Source organism: Selaginella moellendorffii, unplaced genomic scaffold (genome assembly GCF_000143415.4).
Source record: "Selaginella moellendorffii unplaced genomic scaffold, v1.0 SELMOscaffold_7, whole genome shotgun sequence".
NCBI classification, from domain to species: domain Eukaryota; kingdom Viridiplantae; phylum Streptophyta; class Lycopodiopsida; order Selaginellales; family Selaginellaceae; genus Selaginella; species Selaginella moellendorffii.
The window spans coordinates 1,636,137-1,657,871 of NW_003314268.1; the positions used below are offsets into that span (position 1 = coordinate 1,636,137).

Here is a 21,735-nt window from a genome sequence, read left to right on the forward strand (position 1 = left end):
GAAGCGACCATGAGGTTATCGAGAATTGCCGCTGGGCAATGCCGCCGAAAGGCATAAAGATTCGTGGATGAGCCGATTGCATCGCCTTGCTGTTGCTGCTGGGATTGGAGAACCTGGCACTCGAGCTGGGGACAAGAGAACCAGTATTGATCCTCGATGGAGGCGGTGGCGGATTCTTCGTCGCCGATCACGATGCTGTGATGCTGCTGTGCCTGATGCTGCTGCCAATCCATCATCGTCGCGGCTGCTGGGACTTCGCCGATCCACTCCACTAACCTCGCGGAGGAGCCGGCCGGGATGCTCGCCATGCTTTCTTTCTTGGCGTCTGGGACCTCCCAAAGATCAACCAAAGGCTTACAGTCCTGGGGGCCGTCGACCGATAGCGTCGCGGCGGCGGCTCCTCCATAGTTGTCGACGAGTTGGAATCCCGGCGCTGGCGCCTCGAGCGGGATTATCGATGCCGGATCTTTCTGCGGATGATCGAACGCCACCGACGCCTCCGAAGCGGCGGCGCCGCTGTGCTGCGCGATCGGGCTGAAATCTTGGAAGGAGAAATCGTCGCAGCAGTCAAGAACCTCGCGGCCGCTAATGCTCACGCTCTCGATCTTGACATCCAGGAGTGGGAAATCGCTGGGGAGATTGTAGACAGCACACGAGACGGCCATGGCGCCGGCGCCAGCGCCTTCGATCGATGGAAATGGGAAGCGCAAGGGACTAGATTCTTCTAAAATCCTAGGCCTAACTAGACGATCGATCGCTGGATCGATCGATCAAGAAGGCAAAGACGCCATCTTTGAGGCGCGGAAAAATGTAGGCGCTAAACCAAAGGAGCGGAAGGGCGTTAACGAGCTGGAAAGTGATAGTGAGAGCACTGGGAGTGCCACCAAATTTGGTGGCTACCCCCAGAATTAGCTTTCCCCAGTGTTCTGTGAACCGCTAGCTTCGCTAGTGGTAGTTTGCAAAAACAAAATGGAGGAAAAGATGAAAAATGGAAAATAGCAAAAAGCAACATTTCTAAAACAAAACAATCCAACTTTAAAAATTATCGCCGCCCGTGGGGCTCGAACCCACGACCACAAGGTTAAGAGCCTTGCGCTCTACCAACTGAGCTAGGGCGGCCTTGATGTCAGAGATTTCAAGTTTTGCCTTCTTTGTCTGTTTCGCTATCTTTCTTAAAGTCTTGCATTTTTACTTTTAAAAGGGATAAGGAGTTTTAGGGTTTTTGCGATGGAGCTGCTATGGAGGAGTTCGCCATTCACCAGCGCTGCTCAAATACCTCTCAAATTCACTCGCCAATCGCCCGCAGGTATTTTCCAGCTGAAATCTTGCCGAAATTTCGCTTCATCGCAAGGACATTGCAGCAGGAGCGATCCCTTTGTCGATCACCGCCGAGGAATACAATCGCCGGGAGAACAGGAGAATGAAGCACCAAAGAATTCGCAAGAAGGTCTGGAATCGAGGATTTCCAGGAGCTGCATTGCCTGATTCCTCCTCTTTCTTTCTTCCTTCAGCTGAGCGGTACCACGGAGAGGCCACGGCTCGCAGTTTTTCGTTCCAACCAGCATTTGTACTGCCAGGTGATTGACGACACCAAAATGCACACGCTCGCGGCCATGTCGACGATCCAGAAGCCCCTCCGCGACGAGCTCAATCTCAGTTCTGGCCCAACGATTGTAAGTCCTGTTTTTCCTTCCAGTTCTTTTACACTATCTACCGAGAACTTCGCAGGAGGCGGCAAAACGAGTCGGGGAAGAGATTGCCAAGCTTTGTCTCAGTAAAGGAATCACCAAAATAGCTTTCGACCGGGGTGGATTTGAGTACCATGGTCGGATCAAAGCCCTGGCCGAGGCCGCTCGAGAGAGTGGGCTTGAGTTCTAAACAAATTCTTCTCTTTTTGTTTTACTTAACTTTTCTCTTACAGATAATCTCTAGGGAAGAACATCGCAATGTGCGGTGCCTGTTAGCTCGACGTGTGGTGTTTCGGGGCTCAAGGTTTTTCTTAGTCTTTACAGGTGCTCGCTCGCATAGTCATGAGGAGCTCATGCCAATCTCTTCATTCTCCTTCAATTTTATTGCCTTCAAAGCGAAGAAGATTGCGCCGAGTTGCTACTGCGGCTCTCAGTAGTGCTCAGGTTCGCAAGCAAGTGCAGCATCGGTTCTCTCATCAAATTGCATTGTTTTCGCAGGTCAAACAAGCCGAGATGCTGATTGAGCGGCTGTCTACGCGCTTGACAACAGATAAGGTGTGAAGTATGTTTTTCATGCATTTGCGCTACCCTTTTAAGTATTTCTTCTTCTTTTGTTCATAGGTTTTGGACAAGATTACTACTGTCATTGCTGGCCAAACTCCGGTGCGACGATCATTTTGTTCTCTCTCTTCAAGTTTTGAAGAAAATTCTTGTTTCACAGGTGGAACCAGACATACTGGACAAACAACTTAAGGCCATCACAACGGGAGAGGTGTGTTTTTTTGTTCAGTGTTGCTCTTAGAATTGAATTGGTTTGTGTAGGATTACAATTCCTGGGAGGAGTTGAGGACAGAGCTTGTACACAATGCCTCTAGCCTGTGGACGTCTTCTTATGATTTGGCAAGTCCGAGGCCATTTGAAACCTGTGCTTTTCAATCTTAACGATGGCTTTCAGCTTACAAACTTCAATCCATTTGAGCTTGGACACTGGGTCGGGGGCTTGATTGAAGACTTCGCTGAAAGAGTAAAGGATGTTCGCAATTTTAAATCTGATAATGGTTTTGTTTGCAGTTTGCTGCCTGGGAACTATCTAGTTTGGTGGCCATCGGAGAGAGATGGTTGATCTGGACGCCGCTTGTTGTTCTTACAATGGCGTGGTAAATTGTTTCGTTTTCTATCCACAAAGGATGAGCTCGTAAATGTGCACAGGCAAATGTCAAAGAATAGAAATCAGAACGGCGAAGCGACGGAAAGCCAGTACGTACGTAATACCAGATCTGTATTCATTTTCCCCTCTGTTTTCTCTTTTATCAAGGACATCGGTGGCTGCACCGCCTGCCACTGAAAAGCAAAAGCAGGTCAGGAAGGAGATCGAGAGAATGAAACTAAGATGTTCGCTTCTACAAGAGGTGGGAGCTATAAAAGTGAGTTCCTTTGGAGGTTTTCTTTGTGAGAATTTGGCTTCCTATGACACAACCGAAATTACAGGGAAGTGCAACTATACAAGCCATCGTGAAGCAGCTCCAGATGGTTGGCTCAATGTTCGACGACGAGACTGCCATGGAGAACATTGACGGGAGCTGGCAGCTATTGTGAGTGTTTTTTGCGTTTTCGAAGTTTGAGGTTCATTGTTCATACAGATATGCGTCTCAAGAGCCCGCGATATTTTCTCGATTGCCCGGTCTAGAGATAAGCAATCTGGAGCAGAAGTTTTCACGGCGGAGTAACGATCAAACGCTGACGATACACAATCTCGCGCTCTTGAGGTTTGTAGGATGATCTTTGGAGTAGCGCATCTAAGCTTTGAAACACAGACTACCTGGTGTGGGAGCGGTCCGAGTGGAACTCAAGGGCGTGTGGAACAAGTCGACTGGTATGGTGGTCTTTGACGAAGTTTCTGCAGGTAGAGCTTTCGAGTCCCCAGTTTCTTGGGACTTGACAAGGATCACTCTCGCGCTGCCCGTTCCTCGGTCGGAGCGGTGGGAGCTTTTGTATATGGACGACGTGATTCGCGTAAACCAGGGAGACGATAGCCATTTGTACATCTATTCCAGACTTTACACTTGAAGCTTTGGAATTGAGCACGCATTACTGCCTCCAATATTCTCGCTCTATCGCGTAATAGTTCTTCCAATCCAAGCTCTAATGGACTGATCTTAGCGATGCGAGGAGGCAGGAACAAGTTAGGAGATCCTAGTCAGCCAGTTGACGGGAACGAGTGATCTTCCGTGCTTCTTGGAACGTTTAGAATTGCGATGGAGTCCCTTCGCTGGATTTCAAGAGATGTTTCTCCATCCTTTCATCCACCACCGAGAGAACTCGCGAGATTTCTTAACGTTTCCACACACTCGGAGAGCAGTGATCGAGGCCGCGCGCTACGCGATCGTGTTCCCGGCGTCAAAGAGGCGAGGCGATTTAGCGCGAGATCCATCTAGATCTAACTCCAAAATCCGGGAATGGTTTCCGCCAAGGACGCCCGAGAATGCGCGTGATAATCGGGCGATGGGACTGTGTCGTATGGTATAAGTACATGGTATGATATTTTATTATCAGAACCCGGCTGCTGAGATCATGGCTATCAGGTAAGTGTAAAGGTAAACCGTTGTAGAAGACCCGGGTTCGATGCCGAAGGGTCCAATCAACAAGGACTTTTATGAAAAAAGTTTGCACAATATGTAGCCTTCGTTCTGGTTCGCCAGCTCATTAAAACGACTTAGACCAGTCAGTTAGGACTTTGGTCTCTCAAAACATACGTGTCCGGTTCGACTCTTCTCGTGCTCTTCTAAACTAATTGTATAAATTAGTTTAACTAAAACTTTTAGGGTTGTGCCCTAGTTTCGTTGGCTAGGGTTTTAGGAAACTCGCAGATCAGGGTTTTCTCTCTTTGTTCTTGGAAATTACATCGCGCAGTCATGGCAGGAATGGCACCGGAGGGCTCGCAATTCGATCCCCGTCAGTTCGATCAGAAAATGGAATTCGCGTAAGTTCTCTCCTCTCTTCCGCAGCTCGAGATCTTTTGTTTTCCTTTTCCTTTTGGCAGCCTCGAGACCGGCGAGGAGGCCCTCTCGACCTGGGAGGAGGTTAACGAGACATTCGATTCGATGGGTCTCCACGAGAATCTCCTGCGAGGGATCTATGCCTACGGTAGGCAAAGGGAAATCCTCTCGAGATTTCACAAGCTTTGTTCTTACGATTCTTGGTTTGCTGCTGCCAGGTTTTGAGAAGCCATCGGCGATCCAGCAGCGAGGAATCGTCCCGTTTTGCCGGGGCCTCGACGTGATCCAGCAAGCCCAGTCGGGGACCGGCAAGACGGCTACGTTTTGCTCGGGCATTCTCCAGCAGCTTGACGGACACCTGAACGAGTGCCAGGCGCTCGTCCTCGCTCCTACCCGCGAGCTCGCCCAGCAGATCGAGAAGGTGATGCGAGCGCTCGGGGATTACTTGCAAACCAAAGTTCACGCTTGCGTCGGCGGCACGGACGTCCGCCAGGACCAGAGGATCTGCCAGGCGGGTGTTCACGTCGTGGTTGGAACTCCTGGCCGTGTCTACGATATGCTCCGCCGCCGGGCCCTCCGCTCCGAGCACATCAGGATGTTCGTCCTGGACGAGGCGGACGAGATGCTCTCCCGTGGATTCAAAGACCAAGTAAGCCACACTTTCCTTTCCTATCGCGTTTCGATTCTTTTCTTTCGTTGTTTCTTCTTGGTTTGATGATTTGGGCTATTAGTTTTCGAGATCTCTCGTTTGTTCGTAACTCTCTTTCTCACTACTTTGGTTGGGTTGTGTGTTTTAAGATCTTTCTTTCTTTTCTCGTTTTCTCGTTTTCTCGTGTTGGTTTGTTTCATTTTCGAAATCTCTCCGCTGTTTTCGTTGTTTTTCTTAACTTCTCTTTGTCTTCCTCGTGTTGGTTTAGATTTCGTTCTTCTGACTGGTTGAGTTCTTTGGATTTTTCATCCTGTTGCTCACGACGCGATTCTCTGTTTTACAGATCTATGATATCTTCCAGCTCCTGCCCGCCAAGGTCCAGGTGGGCCTCTTCTCCGCCACCATGCCGCCCGAGGCGCTGGAGATCACCCGCAAGTTCATGAGCAACCCGGTCCGGATCCTCGTCAAGCGCGACGAGCTGACGCTGGAGGGTATCAAGCAGTTCTACGTGAACGTGGAGCGCGAGGACTGGAAACTGGACACGCTGTGCGACCTGTACGAGACGCTGGCCATCACGCAGAGCGTCATCTTTTGCAACACCCGTCGCAAGGTGGACTGGCTCACGGACAAGCTGCGGAGCCGCGACCACACGGTGTCGGCGACGCACGGCGACATGGATCAAAACACCCGCGACATCATCATGCGCGAGTTCCGGTCGGGATCGTCGCGAGTTCTCATCACCACCGACTTGCTCGCGCGCGGGATCGACGTCCAGCAGGTGTCGCTGGTGATCAACTTTGATCTTCCCACGCAGCCGGAGAACTACCTGCATCGAATCGGGCGCAGCGGTCGGTTTGGGCGCAAGGGAGTGGCGATCAACTTCTTGACCAAGGACGACGAGAAGATGCTCTTCGACATCCAGAAGTTCTACAACACCGTCATCGAGGAACTGCCGAGCAACGTTGCGGACCTCATCTGAGCAGCGTGAGTTTTTGCTTTATTCGTCTATTTCTTCTTTTTTGTTTTGGCCTCTAGGCTGCTGTGCGGAAGTTTTGTTTTCGCTCTCTCTTTTCGTTTTTGTACTTTTAGTTCGGCAAAGGAATCATGAATTCACTTGAAAAAAAAGTGTGCTCAAAAGTATTATACTAACCAGAATTTGAATAGAATAAAATAGAATGGGTGGTTATTGATTTTTTAAATAAATTATTTTAAATAATTATTTATTATTTTGTTATTTATATAAATAATTCATCAATAATTGTTAATTTGATTGATGTTAAAAAAAGAATTTAAAATATATTACAGTTACACTTAAGTGGCAGCCGAGGCTAATATGGTTTTTTTGAGTAGTGTTAACTATTAGTATGTTTTATTCCTAATTAATTAATTTTTTATCTTTTAAAATTATATTTAGTTTAATTTTAATTTTTTTAAGAATTCAAGATAAACTGAATGTTTAATATTAAGAAAAAAAAACTCATACACCTCAAGCAACAAACTTTCAATAATAAAATATTTAAACTTAATTTTAAAAAGGATATAAGATATATATGTATCAAATGTTTATTGTTATTTAAAAAAATATAAAATAGTGAATATTTAAACTTTTTCTGACAAATTTCATTTTTAATTAATATTTTAAAATTGAATTTTTTCTTTCGTTTCAATAAATTACATGGCACCTTTGTTAATATTAATCATTTATTAACTTATTTATATTAAACATTCAATAACATCCCTTTAAACTCATAAACTGCAAATATATCTTTGATAACTTTTCATCTTGTAAAAGTGAACTTACACCATCAACAAAAATATTACACCTATCAACCGAGGCTAATAAAATTTTTTAAGCAACATTACCTATCAATAATGTCCTCCACTACTCCAAACTAATGATCTCCAACGCTTGTAACAGCCCTACCAACTCAAAAGTGATCAGGGAGCTGTTCACGTCGTCTTGGGGTCTATGTTCTTGTCGACAACCTTAAAGGTCTTTTATAGCTAAACTCCCTTTTTGCAAACTAAGTTCTTTGCTTCAAGTTTGCTCTTCGTTTTGCACAAAGACCTGCAAAGAGTAACTCAGTTCCCACGAAGCAAACTGCATAAAGGAATTCTTACCCCTGCTAAAACCTTGAGATCTAGTCGAGTTGCCTGGTCCTCTTCACTCTTGCCGACTGATTTTGTTTGAGAAAACCTTCGCAGCGTTTTCCGGCTCGTCTCATCTTGCGGACCAGCCTCGTCGCCGGCCTTACGTTTCTTCTTTTCTTGAATAGCTTTGATGGTTTTGGATTGATCAACCCGAGCAAGGTAGAAATCTCGCTCGCGCTTGGCCGCAGAGATCTCGGCCGCAAGCTTTTGATCGTGAACGGCTTTCCTGTAAGCTATTTAGCAAGATATTACTGTCTAGAATACAAAAGAAAACAAAAAATTGCTGAGATCGCTTACCAATTTCTTCTGTTAGATGGTTCCACTTGAACTTTCTCAAGTATTTGATGTTCCAGAGATCGTAGTAATAAGCTGATCGTCTCTTCCCACCTGAAAAGAAAACGAAAAAACCATCACGAATTCCTTGCGAACTTCAGAGAACTGACCCATCGGTTCTCCATTTAATAGTTTTGCTACATGCTTTGCATCGCTCTTCTTCGAGAATTCCACCCACCTGGAAGCTAGACAAGTTCTTCCCCAATCTCTTTAACACACGACTTAACTTACCCTTCAGTGAAATTCTTGCCGGTGTTCCCTCCAGCTCGCTTCCTGCGCTTCCTCGCGGCCGGATCTAACATCGGAATATGGCTCACGATTGGCGAATTGTGGATCGAGATTTTCCACCCTACCTTCCGGGACGAGATACACTCGCAAAACATCGCCATACTGCGAGAGAAGATGGCGCAGCTTGAGCGGCTTCAAATGCGGTGGAATCCGGCTGAGATAGCACACGCCTTTCTTCTCCTCCTTCTCCTCCACCGCTACATTCTTCTTTCTTTTCGTCGCCTTGGCTGCTTCTTCTTCCATCGAAGAACCCTAAACCTCTTTTAGGTTTAAACAGAGCAGATCAGAGGTTCGATTCCTCGCCGCGACAGGATTGTCCCTTACAACGGTCACATTTTGGGGCGGAGTTTTAGGGTTTTGTGATGGGGAGAAGTGCTCTAAGCCATGGCGATTTTCACAAGCTTCCGCGGCGCAAGCTCCAGCAGCTGTGCAAGAAGCACGGAATCCCGGCGAACAAGACGAACAGCTTCATGGCGGATGCGCTGTCGAAGATTTCCAGGGTATGAATCCATCCAGGGCATTTGAAAAGTCGCTCACGGCTTTGTGCATTCCAGGAGGAGATTGATAAAGAAATTGAGGTAGAACAAGAGGTGCGCGGTGGCTCGGAGACACAATCGGAGGCTACGGAGGTGGACAAGCAAGTCGAAGGCAGTGAGGAGCGTGTGACAAACTCGCTTCTAAGTGATTCTGGGGAGATTGCTGTGAGTAATGGAGTTAAGATCCCTATAGAAATGGGAAATCAAGCAGCTTTGGAGATGGATCCACAGAATATGGTACATTTTCTATAGCAATGCTTCTTTCTTACTCGTAGCTTTGTTTAACAGCGGCCAAGTCCACAAGCGCTCGACCATAGGTAAACTGTGGGAATTTTTTTTTTTTTTTTTTATTGTTCCAATTCTGCAGGAACAGCGAGAATGTGGTGAGTTTTGTGCTCTCGGTGTTCTTCTAACTTATTTGTGCGTCTAGGAGGATCTTTCACGCGCTTCTGGGGACGGGTATATAGTTTTATCTAGTTTTATTGTTCTGCCAATGCTTATTTCTTGATTGTTTTCAGGATAATCGAGGATAAGGTAACCTTTGTAAGCACCTCACTCCCGTTGTGTATGGAAGATCTACATCTGTGCAGGAAGAGTTTTCTCAACGTCCAACTCCACAAGGTCACAACGACGGGTATGCGTTTACTTTTCCTTCATATCGTTGTTCACGCTCTCGAAATGCTTGCAGGTTATACATGGTAAGAGTTGTATGAACGAAACCTGGATGGTCTTCTGATTTCCGCGTGTCTCTAGGACGATGTTCCAGAAGTCCTTCAAGACGGGTATGGTAGTCAGTAATTTCTGTCAGTGTCAGACACTCACATTCTTGTATTATTGTGTAGGCAAAGCGAGAATATGGTGAGGTTCACGGTAGAGTAACGAAGCTCTAACATCTATACTTGTACAGGATTGCTGTGAGCTCTCAAATCCAGAAGTTATTGTGGACAGGTATATTAGTCCTTGTTCAGTGCCTCGCATTTTAACATGTTCTTTTAGCAGCTCGCAGGATGATCCAGAAGTAGCAGACTCGACTGCTCGAGTAGAAACCGAAAATGCGGCGTCCAACAACACATCCATAAAAGCAAGGCACTGGAAGGAGATGGTTGAACGAGCAACGAGGAAAGCTAGGCACAAAGATCACTATAAAGAAGTACCTTTTATGAAGAGGATGCTAGCAAACAGGAGTCTACTGAGAGCGAGGCTCAAGAGAACCGAGGTTCTGACGCAGCGGAGGATAAAAAGCGTCGACATGGTGCAGAACGACGAAGTATTACGGCCAAGATCAACCAGTGAGGTGAACACAAGAGGAGAGCTACGTAAGGAGCAGCCAGTTTTTGGAAGGAAGAGGTTTATGGAGAAGGCGATGGCAGAGTCCGCGAAGAAAATGACCGAGAAGAGAGGTGCGGCAGCTTCGCCGTTGAGGAACATATCGAATCAGCTCAGTGTCCGCGATCAAGCCAGTGCTCCAGTGGATAGTCCAGCAAATCGAGACGCTCCACGAAGAACACCCGTGAGCCTTTGTGGAGGAAAGGTCGCCAGTGTTCACAGAAGACACCAGGCACAATTCAAGACTCCTCTCTCGGGAAAGTCTCATCAGAAGACGTTGTCGGCTGTTTCCAAGATGGCAGCGCTGCAGCGAAACGAGATCTTGAGCTCCAGACGACGCATGTTTGACAAGGAGGTGGTAAGCGATCTATCTCATCGTTTTGATTACCTTCGTTTTCTTTGTTTGCAGGAAAGCTAGTCTCCTCAAAAAAATCAGTGACTGCAACTACTCTAAAGTTATTTCTATTGCTAGGCCCAAGGTTTGAGAAATTGTCGTCGTTTCACTGCCTACTGTGTCGTTGTGCAACAGAAACTCATCCAGGCAAAAGAAACTCCACAACTTGGGAGGTGATGTCGTCCACCTCTTGAGGTGTGTGCGAGCTGAAGGGCTCCCGAAAATCCCTGGTCATGACACTGTTTTCCAGCAGGAGAGAAGCCAGATAACTCATGCTCTCGCTAGCCTCCTGGAGACTGGGATCCTGGATGAAAACCACGCCCAAATTCCAAAAGTATCTCTCGTAGAGTGTGGCTTCCCACGAAGAGCATGAATCAGCTCCATGCATGAATATGGTGTGAACCTGTTCATCTCTGATCGTGCGGCTTGCTTGGCCGCCTCTAAATCTTCTGCTGTGCTGCTCGTAACGATGGAAGAAAACATGGATTCCTCACTACTGCTCTTCTGAGTGGGGGACATATCCGCGAGATGAATGCAACCTCGCCATTCTTCCTGTGGATATACAAGAACGCAATCTTGTCTTTTGGAAAGGCCATGGAGGCCTGTGGAGAGGCAAGAAACGTTAGATGCAGAAGCTGCTAAATCGTGTAGTAGAAACCTTGAGCTGGGGAGTTGAAGAATTTCTACACTCAATACTGTGTTCAAATTAGATTCTTCTTTGGGAGACGAAGTCACGTACAGTGACGTACTTCTCATTGTCCTGTGAAGCTTAGCGTGTTTTTAGAAGAAAATTTTAAACAAAGATCATGACAGATGCCTAGAATCTTTTTTAGCGAGTTTTTATTCAATTCTAAATAAATTGTTACATTGATAGTAATGTTATTCTAATTCAATTGATCAAATAAAGTTCATAAATATAAATTTATTTGTAATTTATAAACACAAGATTAATCTTATTGCATATTAGCCATTAGATGATAGAATAAAAAAGAATATACTAGAAGGGGTTTAAGAAAGTTTATAAATTATAAATATATTTATAAATTATAAATACAAAATTAATCTAAATGAATAGATGATAGAATATTTTAGAATATTTAAGCATATTTTAGGTATATTCACTACCATCTCCTTCAAGTGTAAACTAAAAATCTCGACCTGATTAAATACAGGAGAATGGTCAACGGTCTAACATGCTAACATTTGACTGGTTGAAGAGATTCTTGACCCAAGTCGATGCTCTAATTTGAATATAGATTACCTCGTAGAAATTGTTACAGTAAGCAAATGGGATGCAGCTGCTACTCACACGATCAAACTGAATGGCATCGCTGCCCGCCTCGATTGTCCTGGAGTAGCACCCATCACTGCTCTGGAAACTATACGTCTGATTGAGCGCTCCACCTCCACTCACGACCTTGTTCCCTGCGATCACGATCTTCCCAGCCGCGTCCTGCTTGTTGTCAAGCCGGCTCCAGTAAAACTCCCCGCCTCCACTGCCGCGATGCACCTCAATCTCCTCCGCCACTCTATGGGAGATCCTCGTCTCCGAGACGATCGAGCCATCGGCGGGTGTAGTCTCGGAGTCGAACACGTGGAGCGGATACGAGCTGGAAGTTTGCTGGAGCTCGATTTGCTCGTCGCCACTGGCTACCACGACCTTGGCATTGGTGTCGATACTCTGATCTACAGTCGTTATCTCGCCATTGTTCCCAGAGAAGTCCATCCGGTTGGAGAACGCGTAGCTGTACGAGGAGGTGGTGAAGAGCTTGCCACGCGAGGAAGACTCGACGTAGCCCGAGTACTGGAGAGACCGAGAGGCGGCCACCCGGAGAGAGCCGACCGGGCCTTTGTAGCGTGCGTTGTAGCTGATATCGGCTGCTGGAGCACTATAGGAGACGAGCTGCCCGGACGTCTCAGAGCTACCGTGGTCGAGCCAGAGGTGTAAGTTGGTGTCCAGTAGCCAGAACCTGAGAGCGTTGGTGACGCTGAAGCCGCTCTCATGGCTGCCACCGTCCACCAGCAGACCAACAAATGGAGTTATGTCGAGAGTGTAGCTCGGCAGGTCGAAAGCTCCGATTGCGGCTGCTGGAGCCCAAAGCAGTGGATTGATTCCACCCGTGAAGATCACTGGCAAGGGACAGATCTCTCCGGCGAGGAACCCGTCGACAGTGACCAGAACTTCTCTGTAGGGACCGTTCCTGGAAGCCGTGTTGATATTGTTGGCGTCCAAGTAGTCGTTCGTGGGATTCATGTACCAGAACTCGTCGTTGCCGTGGAAGGAGACGTAGACCTCGAGCTTGGCCTTGTAGATGTTCGTCGGGAGATTGCTCAACTCCACGCGGCCAGGGTCGGAGCTGTTTTGGATCTGGAACCAGTAGCCACCGTTTTCCGAGGTTGCCAGCGCGACTGGAAGAACAATATCGGCAGGAGCCTCGGCATCCACCAGAGAAGAAGACGAGTTGGAGGACTTGTAGAAGTTGGCAGTGAGCGTCACGTTGAAAAACCCGGTGTAAGTCTCGTCGATCACATTGGCTAGCGCGACTTCCAAACTCTGTGGCTTGTCTAGCAAGGCACGATACTTGGTGACGTCTTTCTCTACCGTCCAGAAGATCCCTTTCCTGGTCGGCTCGGCGGTGGACGTCCGGAAGATCTCCACTTCACTCAGCCACACGGCCGAGATCCGATCGAACTGCCGGCCTTTGCACGTGACATTCCAGACGAGGATCACCTTGTCCCAATCTTCGCTACACTCGGGAGCTTGAGGAGGATTGTAAGGCACCACGACCGGCGGCGAGCTGATCGTGTTGCCAAAAGAATACTTCAGCAGCAGCTGCGACGCGCAGTGGCCTGACTTTGGAACTGAAAGTGGCTTGCTCACCTCGAAAAACCTTGAAAGGGAATGCTGCTGCTGCTGTTGCTGCTCATCAACTGAGAACGCTGGTCGTCGAGGCTGCTCGAAATCCAGGTCCCCCAGCTGAAACCTGCTGCTTCTCCCAGGAATCGCCTGAGCCACTGCCGCCAAAAGTAGCAGGAGCACCACCAGCGCCATGCCGCAACTTTTAGGCCTTTTACGAGAAACTCCCGCCACTTTTGGTTTATAAACTGCCTTTTTAAGCGCTGGCGATGCATCGAAAACCACTTTCATCGTACTGTGTTGTAGTGTTGCTCGTTCGGATGCTCCGGTGGTAACATCCCTCGCTGCTCTCGGACACGTAAGTCTGGTTTAGCTTTCCCGTCCCACTGGTGACTATATTCGCTTGGATGACGATTTTCCCGGCAGTGTCTTGCTTGTTGTTGAGCCGGCTCCAAAAGGAGTCGTCGTCGCATTCTTCTTGAAGTCCATGCGAGATCCTGGCGTCTAAAACAACAGACTTGTTGGTTCCATCCTTCTGGGAGTTGTAGAGAAAGAAAGGGTACGAGCTCGACTTCTGCTGCAATCTAACCTGCTTGGAGCTGCTTTCCACCAGGAACTTCGTCTGTGCATCGATGAGCTGCTTTACTGTGGAAACGCTGCCATTGTCGGAGAAGATCATCTGGTTGGAGAACTTGTAGCTGTACGATGAAGTCGTTATGAGCTTCCCGTGAGAGGAAGACTCGACGTAGCCCGAGTATTGAAGTGACCGAGAGGCAAACAGCTGGAGAGTACCGTCAAGACCTTTGTAGTGTGAGTCGTAACTGATATCGGCTGGAGGAGAGCTGTAAGAGACGAGCTTTCCGGACGTCTGCGAGCTACCATGGTCTAGCCAGAGGTGTAAATTGGCGTCCAATAACCAGTTCCTGACAGCGTTGGTGACGCTCAAGCTGATCTCATGGCTGTTCCCATCCACCAGCTGGCCAACAAACGGAGTTACGTCGAGAATGTAGGTTGGCAGATTGAAAGCCCCGATTGCTGCTGCTGGTCTCCAAAACAGTGGATTGACGCCACCCGTGTAGATCACTGGAAAGGGACATATCTCTCCAACAAGCTTCCCGTCCAGAGTAACCACCACTTCCCTGTAGGGACCGTTCCTGGAGCCCGAACTGCTTTCACCGTTGGCGTCCAAGTAATCGTTCGTTGGATTGGTGTACCAGAACTCGTCGTCACCATGGAAGGAAACGCAGACCTCGAGCTCCGCCTTGTAGATGTTTCGAGGAAGACTGGTGAGGTTCACAGTTCCAACGTGGGAACTGTTTTGGAGCTGGAACCAGTAGCCACCATTCTCCGAAGTTGGCAAAGCGATTGGAAGAACGAGGTCAGCGGGCATCCCCTTTGAAGAGCGCTTGGAGTTTCTCTGAGCCGGTTTGTAGAACTCGGCAGTGAGGGTGACGTTGAAGAAGCCCGTGTAAGTTTTGTCAATCACGTTCGCAAGAGAGACCGCCAAGACCTGTGGCTTCTCCAGCAACGAAGTATACTTGGTGATGTCCTTCTCGACGCTCCACACAATCCCTTGCTTGGTAGGCTCCGCCGTGCAAGTCCGGAAGATTTCCACTCCAGACAGCCATGCTGCGGAGATTCGGTCAAACTGCCTGCCCCTGGATGCTACGCTCCACCTGAGGATCACTCTCTCCCAACCCCCACCGCAGTGGCTCGATCGGGGAGGATTATAAGGAGCAGTGACCGGGGGCGAGCTGATCGTGTTGCCGAAAGAATGCTTTAGCAGCAGCAGCGTCGCGCAGTGGCCGGATCTAGGGATGGACAGCGGCTTGCTCACCTCGAAGAACGTCAGTGGAGCTGGATCTGGGGCTGGCGCTGGAGCTGGCGCTAGCGAGGAATGCCGGTGTTCGGAGTGCTCGAAATCCAGGCCGCCGAGACGAAATCTACCTTTCCCTTGCGCCGTCGCCGCCAGGAAGAGCAGGAAGAGCACAAGCGCCATGGATTCCCTGCACCTAGGGTTTATCGACGGGAAATTTTAATAAACCCTTTGAGCATATACCAGAATATTCTTCACCGTATGTGCATTCCCGCCATTAGGGCCTAGGGTTTATCACTCTTGGCGGTGGCGATGGAGGCGATGGAGGACGCAGTGGATGATCCCAAGCTGCCGGAGCTCAAGCTAGGTGCGCCTCGGGCGCGTCATTCTAATGTATTCCTTGTCTCATTTCTTTCCTCGCAGATGCGAAGCAAGCTCAGGGTTTCATCAAGTTCTTTCGCAAGCTGCCAGAGGTAATCATCCAGTTCTTATGTTTTCTTCCTTGATCTCCTTGCGCTGGTCACACAGGATCCATCAGTGATTCGGTTCTTCGATCGACGGGTAAGTGCTTGAGCTTTTGGTTTTCCCTATCATCAAGAGTTCTACATTTTTCTTTTCAGGACTATTTCACTGCCCACGGGGACAATGCTAGTCTTATCGCCAGGCTCTACTATCGAACCACGACCGCTCTTCGTCAGCTTGGATCTGGGTCTGATACTCTCTCCAGCGTAAGCATCAGCAAGAGCATGTTTGAGGTGATCACTCGGGACGTCCTGCTGGAGAAGACCGAGTACAACGTGGAGCTCTACGAAGGCAGTGGAGCAAACTGGAAGCTCGCAAAGTCCGCAACTCCGGGAAAGCTTGGGAGCTTCGAAGACGTCTTGTTCTCGAGCATCGACATGCACGACACGCCGGTGGTGATGGCAGTCTGGACAGTCGCCCGTGATCAAGAGCAGCTCGTCGGCATAGCCTTCACGGACATGACGAGAAGGACGCTGGGTACACTAGAGTTTCTAGACGACGATCAGTACACGAACTTGGAGTCGGCTCTCCTCGCTCTGGGATGCCGGGAGTGCGTTCTTCCTGCGGAAAATGCCAAGAGCGTCGACGGTCGGAGGCTCCGAGACGTGCTCGCTCGATGCAACGTGCGACTGACTGAGAAGAAGAAGGCGGAGTTTAAGTCGCGAGACATCGAGCAAGATCTAAGCCGGCTTATCAAGAGTACATCGGTTGAGGAGCTCCGAGAACTCGTTGTCAAGTATGAAGTTGCGTCAGCGGCATTAGCAGCTCTACTTGCGTACACGGATATCTTCGCAGATGACAGCAATCACGGGAAGTATAGACTTCAGCAGTACAGCCTCGACAGATACATGCGGCTGGACGTGGCCGCATTGCGAGCGCTGCACGTACTCGAGTCCAAGAATGATCCGAACAAGAACTCGACCCTCTTTGGACTGATGAATCACACGTCCACTGCTGGGATGGGCAAGAGGCTACTGAACAGGTGGCTGAAGCAGCCTCTACTTGACGTTGATGAGATCAAGCACAGGCATGACGTCGTCCAGATGTTTGTAGAAGACGCCGAGCTGCGGGAAAGTTTAAAGAACTGCCTCAAACGTGTGCCGGATGTTGAGCGCCTGACGCGGAAGCTCGAGAGGTCGAGAGCTACGTTGCAAGACCTCGTGAAGCTTTATCAGGTTCGTAGTTACTGAATACCTTGCTTACTGTAAATGCTCTGATCATTGGTATACAGGTAAGTGTTCGTCTCTCCGTCATCAAAGATGCTCTTGAACGTTATGAAGGCGAGTTTGCGTCCGCCGTCGAGGAAAGGTACGTCGTTCCGTTGAGAGAGTGGACGCTTGCTGAACATCTCGGAAGATACGACGCACTGATCGAAAGCGCCATCGACCTGGATCAAATCAAGAATGGCGAGTACATCATTTCGGCATCATATGACAGCAGCTTAAAAACCATCAAAGCTGACCGTGATACCGTGGAGGAAGAGATCCGTGAAGCTCATGAACAAGCCGCGAACGATTTGGATCTTCCTGCTGATAAGTCGCTGAAGCTGGACAAAACGACGCAGTGGGGGCACGTATTCAGGATCACGAAGAAGGAGGAGCCTAAAGTTCGCAAGAAACTTGCGGTGCAATACATCACCTTGGAAACTCGAAAGGATGGGATAAAGTTCACGACTTCCAAGCTTCGAAGGCTTAGCGAAAGATATGGGAGCCTGACAGAAAATTACACCAACACTCAAAGGGATCTTGTTAAGAGGCTGGTTCAGGTTTCACAGAGCTACGTTGAGGTATGCTCGTCGATCCTTCTGCGTTGGTGATTTTATACGATTTGACTTACTGCAGATTTTTAATGGTGCGGCAAACCTGCTGGCGGAACTGGATGTCTTGTTAAGCTTTGCGGATCTGGCTGTAAGCAGTCCTACGCCTTACGTAAGGCCTATTATCACTGGACAGGTACGTGCTGCAAGCTTGCTAAAAAAGTATACTAAGAAGTTTCATTCATTTTACTAGAATGAGGGCGATATTATCTTGGAGGGAAGCAGGCATCCTTGCGTAGAAGCTCAAGATGACGTGAACTTCATCCCAAATGATTGTCGCCTGGTAGTTGTGCTTAGACCCCTTCGATGTCTATGTGTTCTAATTGTTTCTTTACAATGCAGATTCGAGGCAAGAGCTGGTTTCAAATCATCACTGGGCCAAATATGGGAGGCAAATCAACATATATCCGTCAGGTGAAGCTTAGAGTTTCTTACGTCTTACTCTGATACAAGCTCTTTTTATTTAGATTGGTGTGAATATCTTGATGGCTCAAGTCGGCTGCTTTGTGCCCTGCGATCGTGCTGAAATCAGCATACGAAGTTGTATCTTCGCCCGGGTTGGAGCAGGAGACTGCCAGGTAACTCGGCTACGTCTTCAAGTTCTAGGAATAAAAACTTTTCCTGCAGTTGCGTGGTGTTTCAACGTTTATGGCAGAGATGCTCGAAACCTCGGCGATATTAAAATCTGCAACTGAGACTTCTCTAATAATTGTTGACGAACTCGGCCGGGGTACCTCGACTTACGATGGATTTGGTTCGAGTTTGCTAACTGCAAGATTTTCTGGTGCTCTCTAACGCTCTGTAAACAATGGCAGGTCTGGCTTGGGCAATCTGTGAGTACATAGTGGATGTGACTAGAGCGCCAACTCTATTTGCAACGCACTTCCACGAGCTCACGTCCATTTCTCATCGTCAAGGTCCATCAGCTCACGGTCCCAGCAAAGGTCCTCCTGTAGGAATCTCCAACTTTCACGTGAGCGCACACATAGATCCCAGCTCTCGAAAGCTCACAATGCTTTACAAGGTACTCGCGTTTCTTCCTTTCTAATGGCTTTCGAGATCTGCTCCTTTCCCAGGTTGAAGATGGCCCTTGCGACCAGAGCTTCGGCATACACGTCGCGGAATTCGCTCGATTTCCAGAATGTGTCGTCGTGCTCGCCAAGCAAAAGGCTGCCGAGCTCGAAGACTTCTCGCCACAGGCGATTCTGGAGGACGAAGGCGACGCTGGAAGCAAGCGAAAGAGAAGCAGCAGTAGCAGCAGCAGCAGCGGGGACAAAGGCTGGAAATTCCTCAAAGGCTTTGCTGCGTTGCCGCTGGATCAGATGAGCCACGAGCACGCCTTGAAGAAGGTCCAGGAGCTCAAAGCCGAGTTCCTGGACGACCTTCCCGTCAACACTCTAGAAGCAGTAGCGTAAAGATCTATAATAGTCGCAATTTGCTGCGTTATTAGTGCAGCATTTATGAGAAAATTTATAAGTTTTATTTTATGTTTGTGTCCACAACGATCATCACAACGATTCTACAAATTTTATTGCTCGTAAAAAACGTAACTTTCCACGCATACGTGGACATCCGAGTTGGACACGTGGCTGATGATCATTGGATCCGACTTTTGGATGCCAATAACATGGTGATGAATGACTATCCATGAGGGCATACTTCCATGCATGTCGTGTGGATGGCTTGCCTTGACTAACGCCTCCCGTTAAACACCATCCTGTTTCAGTCTCTCTCCACCTAGCTGGCAATGAAAGAAAAGAACTTGAACAGTGAGACAATGGCATGTTTATCTCCGCATCCTGTTAAACACCATCCTGTTTCAGTCTCTCTCCACCTAGCTGGCAATGATGTGGCACGATTACATGGCATTTCTCTCTTTCCACTCCCGTCTGCATCTATCCGCCCGACGACTGTGGTCTTTCTCCGCTTTTGACCGGAGGCGCTTCTTTAACGTCTGGAGTTTGGAAACATTTTTTTTCCATTGTGCATCCTTCATGGAGAAAGAAAAGAACTTGAACAGTGAGACAATGGCATGTCTATCTCCACCACATTCGATTCCTCTCCATTAGTCTACCTAAATCGAACAGTTAGTCAAGCCTGTAGACTAATAGTCTCAAGGCACGTGATTTTACAGTGTTCAAGAATGGAAGTTAACGAAAAAACTTTGCCAGCGCCATACAAAAGGAGGAGGCCATTGAGGGGCAGAAAGTAGGTAGCAATGTTTTGGGCAGTCGCGCTCTTCCTCTTCTCAGCTTTCATTCTCAAGCAATGGCTCTCCAGCAAATCTCTCAATCTTCCACCAGGTCCCAGAGGATTACCTCTCATCGGCCACTTCCATCTCCTGGGCAGGCTCCCACATATCTCACTCCAGCAGCTCTCCAAGAGATATGGACCCCTCTTTCACTTGCGCCTGGGATCTGTCCCTGTGTTCGTGGTCTCCAGTCCAGAAATGGCCAAGGAGTTTCTCAAGAACCACGACACGGGATTCGCCTACAGGCCTCGGAACAACGCGGTCTCCATAGTCATGGATTGCCGGAGCATGTCTTTCTCGCCATATGGAGACTACTGGAAGAAGCTGAGGAAGCTCTGCGCCACGGAGTTATTCACGGCCAAGAGGGTGAGTATGAACACGCAGATCATCCGGGACGAGCTGTGGGGGCTCAGTGGTGAGCTCTTGAGAGCTTCTAAGGCTGGCCAAGTTGTGGGAGTGAGACCACACTTGAGAGCGCTCAGCTTCAACGTCATGACTCGCATTCTGATGAAGAAGACGTACTTTGGATCCAAGGCCTCGGGCGATCCCGCTATTGCGAAGGAGGCCTCGAATTTCATAGCGATGATTGATGAGATCCTCGAGGTGGGAGCGGCTTTCTCGATCACTGACTATTTCCCCTACTTGAGCTGGCTCGACTTGGTTGCTGGCCGTGCAAAGGTGGCCGGGGATAAGATGAATGGCTTCTTGCAAAAGGTTTTGGACGAGCAGCGCCCCGGTGAGGTTCCCGATTTCGTGGAGATCACAAGGTCTCACATTGGAAACGATGCGGTCAATCTCAGAGCTCTACTCATGGTAAGTTACGACCCCATGATTTTCTCTGTGGAACTTACTTGATTGTTCTGTGATCTTGATAGGATCTACTGCTTGGTGGATCTGAAACATCATCCACCGTGACAGAGTGGGCTCTGGCAGAACTTCTTCACCACCCAGATTGGATGGTCAAAGCTCAGCAAGAGATTGAGAGTGTTGTTGGACGCACACGCATGGTCGAAGAGGGAGACATATCCAAGCTCGAGGTTTTGAATGCCATCATCAAGGAAACCTTTCGTCTCCACCCTCCCATTGCTTTGCTCGTACCACACGCATCAATGGAGGCCCAGAAAGTTGCCGGCTATGATATCCCCAAGAACGCAATGCTACTTGTGAATGTCTATGCGATAGGAAGAGATCCCCGAGTATGGTGTGATCCTCTGGAGTTCCAGCCCCAGAGATTCATGGGCAGCAACATCGGTGTCAGTGGCCAAGACTTTGAGCTGCTTCCATTTGGATCTGGAAAGAGATCTTGCCCCGGGCTTCCTCTTGGTCTTAGAAACGTCCAGCTTGTTCTTTCCAATCTTCTTCATGGATTCGAATGGGAGTTCCCTGGAAGCCCAAAAGATCAACAAATGGGTGAAGTTACAGGAATCGTAAACTTTATGGCACACACTCTCAAAGCCAGGATCACTTCTAGGCTCAATGAAAGTGCCTACACCACTCTCAAGTTAATTTAGGCACTTTTAAAGTGTTCAAATATAATAAATCACATTATATTACTGGGTTTGTACTCCGAAGATCTAAAATTGTACATACATACATACATTAGTTTGTTACCTTCAAATCAAAACTTAATCAACTAGCCTTATAATTTGAACTAGATAGCCTGTAGTCTTTGTGTCAGAGCCAAGTGGCAAATGCATTTGAACTAGCAAATCCTCTTGTTTGTGAAAAAATATCAAAATTCTAGAAACTTTGAATATCTGTTTATGGCCTGTTTGAAACTATAAGCACTGTTTGAAACGGGAACAAAATGCAACCTATTTCTTCACCTGATGTCTCAAGTTGAGCTATGCTAGAGGCTTAATCATGCTGAATCTCCTGTTCTTATCAACACTCTATAAACTTCATTATAGTATATTGACTCTAAACTATGTACAAAGTGGAGGATAGCTCACTATATAGTGTATCCACCAAACAATCAGCTCACAGTCCCAGCAAAGGTCCTCCTATAGGAATTCCAACTTCTATGTGAGTGCACACCTTCCCAATAGCTCACTTGACTTAATAATGGCTTGGAGTGCCGGGCTCACGAGGCTCTGCACATGTCCACCCCGT

At 48.2% G+C, this 21,735-nt stretch overlaps 9 protein-coding genes and 1 non-coding gene across 14 annotated transcripts; 6 read left to right on the top strand and 4 right to left on the bottom strand.

Annotated features, from left to right (window-relative positions):
• Nucleotides 1–1,046: 1,046 nt before the first annotated feature.
• On the bottom strand, nucleotides 1,047–1,119 carry TRNAK-CUU. The gene has a single exon. It is a non-coding gene; the product is annotated as a tRNA-Lys (tRNA).
• A 94-nt stretch (nucleotides 1,120–1,213) lies between these two features.
• LOC9652813 (50S ribosomal protein L18, chloroplastic) lies at nucleotides 1,214–1,902 on the top strand. 2 transcript variants are annotated; one of them, XM_024671080.1, is made up of 4 exons: nucleotides 1,214–1,306; nucleotides 1,365–1,447; nucleotides 1,512–1,673; nucleotides 1,729–1,902. In XM_024671080.1, exons 1-4 carry the CDS (start codon nucleotides 1,228–1,230, stop codon nucleotides 1,876–1,878), a joined length of 474 nt encoding a protein of 157 aa, XP_024526848.1. In that variant the 5' UTR covers nucleotides 1,214–1,227; the 3' UTR covers nucleotides 1,879–1,902. The 2 variants fall into 2 exon arrangements, with proteins under 2 accessions (XP_024526848.1, XP_002966231.2); XM_002966185.2 differs by having other exon boundaries at nucleotides 1,220–1,306; nucleotides 1,362–1,447.
• A 103-nt stretch (nucleotides 1,903–2,005) lies between these two features.
• On the top strand, nucleotides 2,006–3,789 carry LOC112345084. Its single transcript, XM_024671079.1, has 12 exons — nucleotides 2,006–2,132; nucleotides 2,187–2,243; nucleotides 2,310–2,351; nucleotides 2,410–2,460; nucleotides 2,511–2,588; nucleotides 2,644–2,712; nucleotides 2,760–2,845; nucleotides 2,898–2,945; nucleotides 3,004–3,112; nucleotides 3,177–3,280; nucleotides 3,329–3,454; nucleotides 3,503–3,789. Exons 1-12 carry the CDS (start codon nucleotides 2,031–2,033, stop codon nucleotides 3,753–3,755), a joined length of 1,125 nt encoding a protein of 374 aa, XP_024526847.1. The 5' UTR covers nucleotides 2,006–2,030; the 3' UTR covers nucleotides 3,756–3,789.
• A 731-nt stretch (nucleotides 3,790–4,520) lies between these two features.
• Nucleotides 4,521–6,458, top strand: LOC9652354 (eukaryotic initiation factor 4A-6). Its single transcript, XM_002966186.2, has 4 exons — nucleotides 4,521–4,668; nucleotides 4,729–4,832; nucleotides 4,903–5,333; nucleotides 5,677–6,458. Exons 1-4 carry the CDS (start codon nucleotides 4,601–4,603, stop codon nucleotides 6,310–6,312), a joined length of 1,239 nt encoding a protein of 412 aa, XP_002966232.1. The 5' UTR covers nucleotides 4,521–4,600; the 3' UTR covers nucleotides 6,313–6,458.
• A 626-nt stretch (nucleotides 6,459–7,084) lies between these two features.
• Nucleotides 7,085–8,378, bottom strand: LOC9652355 (pre-rRNA-processing protein ESF2). Its single transcript, XM_002966533.2, has 6 exons — nucleotides 8,171–8,378; nucleotides 8,049–8,112; nucleotides 7,928–7,995; nucleotides 7,782–7,871; nucleotides 7,455–7,717; nucleotides 7,085–7,401 (listed from the first exon to the last, which is right to left on the bottom strand). The coding sequence occupies exons 1-6, from the start codon at nucleotides 8,346–8,348 to the stop codon at nucleotides 7,372–7,374; spliced, it is 693 nt and encodes a 230-aa protein (XP_002966579.2). The 5' UTR covers nucleotides 8,349–8,378; the 3' UTR covers nucleotides 7,085–7,371.
• A 75-nt stretch (nucleotides 8,379–8,453) lies between these two features.
• On the top strand, nucleotides 8,454–10,752 carry LOC9652814. Of its 4 annotated transcripts, XR_002991941.1 has the most exons (14): nucleotides 8,454–8,605; nucleotides 8,660–8,878; nucleotides 8,930–8,958; nucleotides 9,009–9,024; nucleotides 9,072–9,100; nucleotides 9,160–9,175; nucleotides 9,232–9,275; nucleotides 9,330–9,339; nucleotides 9,395–9,423; nucleotides 9,484–9,499; nucleotides 9,549–9,589; nucleotides 9,641–10,325; nucleotides 10,377–10,446; nucleotides 10,497–10,752. XR_002991941.1 is itself a non-coding variant. In XM_024671099.1 (13 exons), the coding sequence occupies exons 1-13, from the start codon at nucleotides 8,468–8,470 to the stop codon at nucleotides 10,383–10,385; spliced, it is 1,281 nt and encodes a 426-aa protein (XP_024526867.1). In that variant the 5' UTR covers nucleotides 8,454–8,467; the 3' UTR covers nucleotides 10,386–10,695. The 4 variants fall into 4 exon arrangements, 3 of the variants coding, with proteins under 3 accessions (XP_024526867.1, XP_024526869.1, XP_024526868.1); XM_024671099.1 differs by having other exon boundaries at nucleotides 10,377–10,695; XM_024671101.1 differs by having other exon boundaries at nucleotides 9,641–10,322; nucleotides 10,377–10,695.
• On the bottom strand, nucleotides 10,501–13,413 carry LOC112345197 (peptide-N4-(N-acetyl-beta-glucosaminyl)asparagine amidase A-like). Its single transcript, XM_024671511.1, has 2 exons — nucleotides 11,623–13,413; nucleotides 10,501–10,818 (listed from the first exon to the last, which is right to left on the bottom strand). Exons 1-2 carry the CDS (start codon nucleotides 13,411–13,413, stop codon nucleotides 10,501–10,503), a joined length of 2,109 nt encoding a protein of 702 aa, XP_024527279.1.
• Nucleotides 13,367–15,220, bottom strand: LOC9652356 (peptide-N4-(N-acetyl-beta-glucosaminyl)asparagine amidase A). The gene has a single exon (XM_002966534.2). The coding sequence runs from the start codon at nucleotides 15,215–15,217 to the stop codon at nucleotides 13,475–13,477; it is 1,743 nt and encodes a 580-aa protein (XP_002966580.2). The 5' UTR covers nucleotides 15,218–15,220; the 3' UTR covers nucleotides 13,367–13,474.
• Nucleotides 15,221–15,314: 94 nt separating this feature from the next.
• On the top strand, nucleotides 15,315–18,859 carry LOC9652815 (DNA mismatch repair protein MSH2). Its single transcript, XM_024671098.1, has 12 exons — nucleotides 15,315–15,401; nucleotides 15,458–15,507; nucleotides 15,563–15,595; nucleotides 15,655–16,731; nucleotides 16,788–17,342; nucleotides 17,398–17,508; nucleotides 17,566–17,655; nucleotides 17,715–17,786; nucleotides 17,840–17,950; nucleotides 18,000–18,126; nucleotides 18,188–18,396; nucleotides 18,449–18,859. The coding sequence occupies exons 1-12, from the start codon at nucleotides 15,347–15,349 to the stop codon at nucleotides 18,785–18,787; spliced, it is 2,829 nt and encodes a 942-aa protein (XP_024526866.1). The 5' UTR covers nucleotides 15,315–15,346; the 3' UTR covers nucleotides 18,788–18,859.
• A 731-nt stretch (nucleotides 18,860–19,590) lies between these two features.
• On the top strand, nucleotides 19,591–21,176 carry LOC9652357 (cytochrome P450 71A1). Its single transcript, XM_024671512.1, has 2 exons — nucleotides 19,591–20,436; nucleotides 20,499–21,176. The coding sequence occupies exons 1-2, from the start codon at nucleotides 19,591–19,593 to the stop codon at nucleotides 21,132–21,134; spliced, it is 1,482 nt and encodes a 493-aa protein (XP_024527280.1). The 3' UTR covers nucleotides 21,135–21,176.
• Nucleotides 21,177–21,735: the final 559 nt, after the last annotated feature.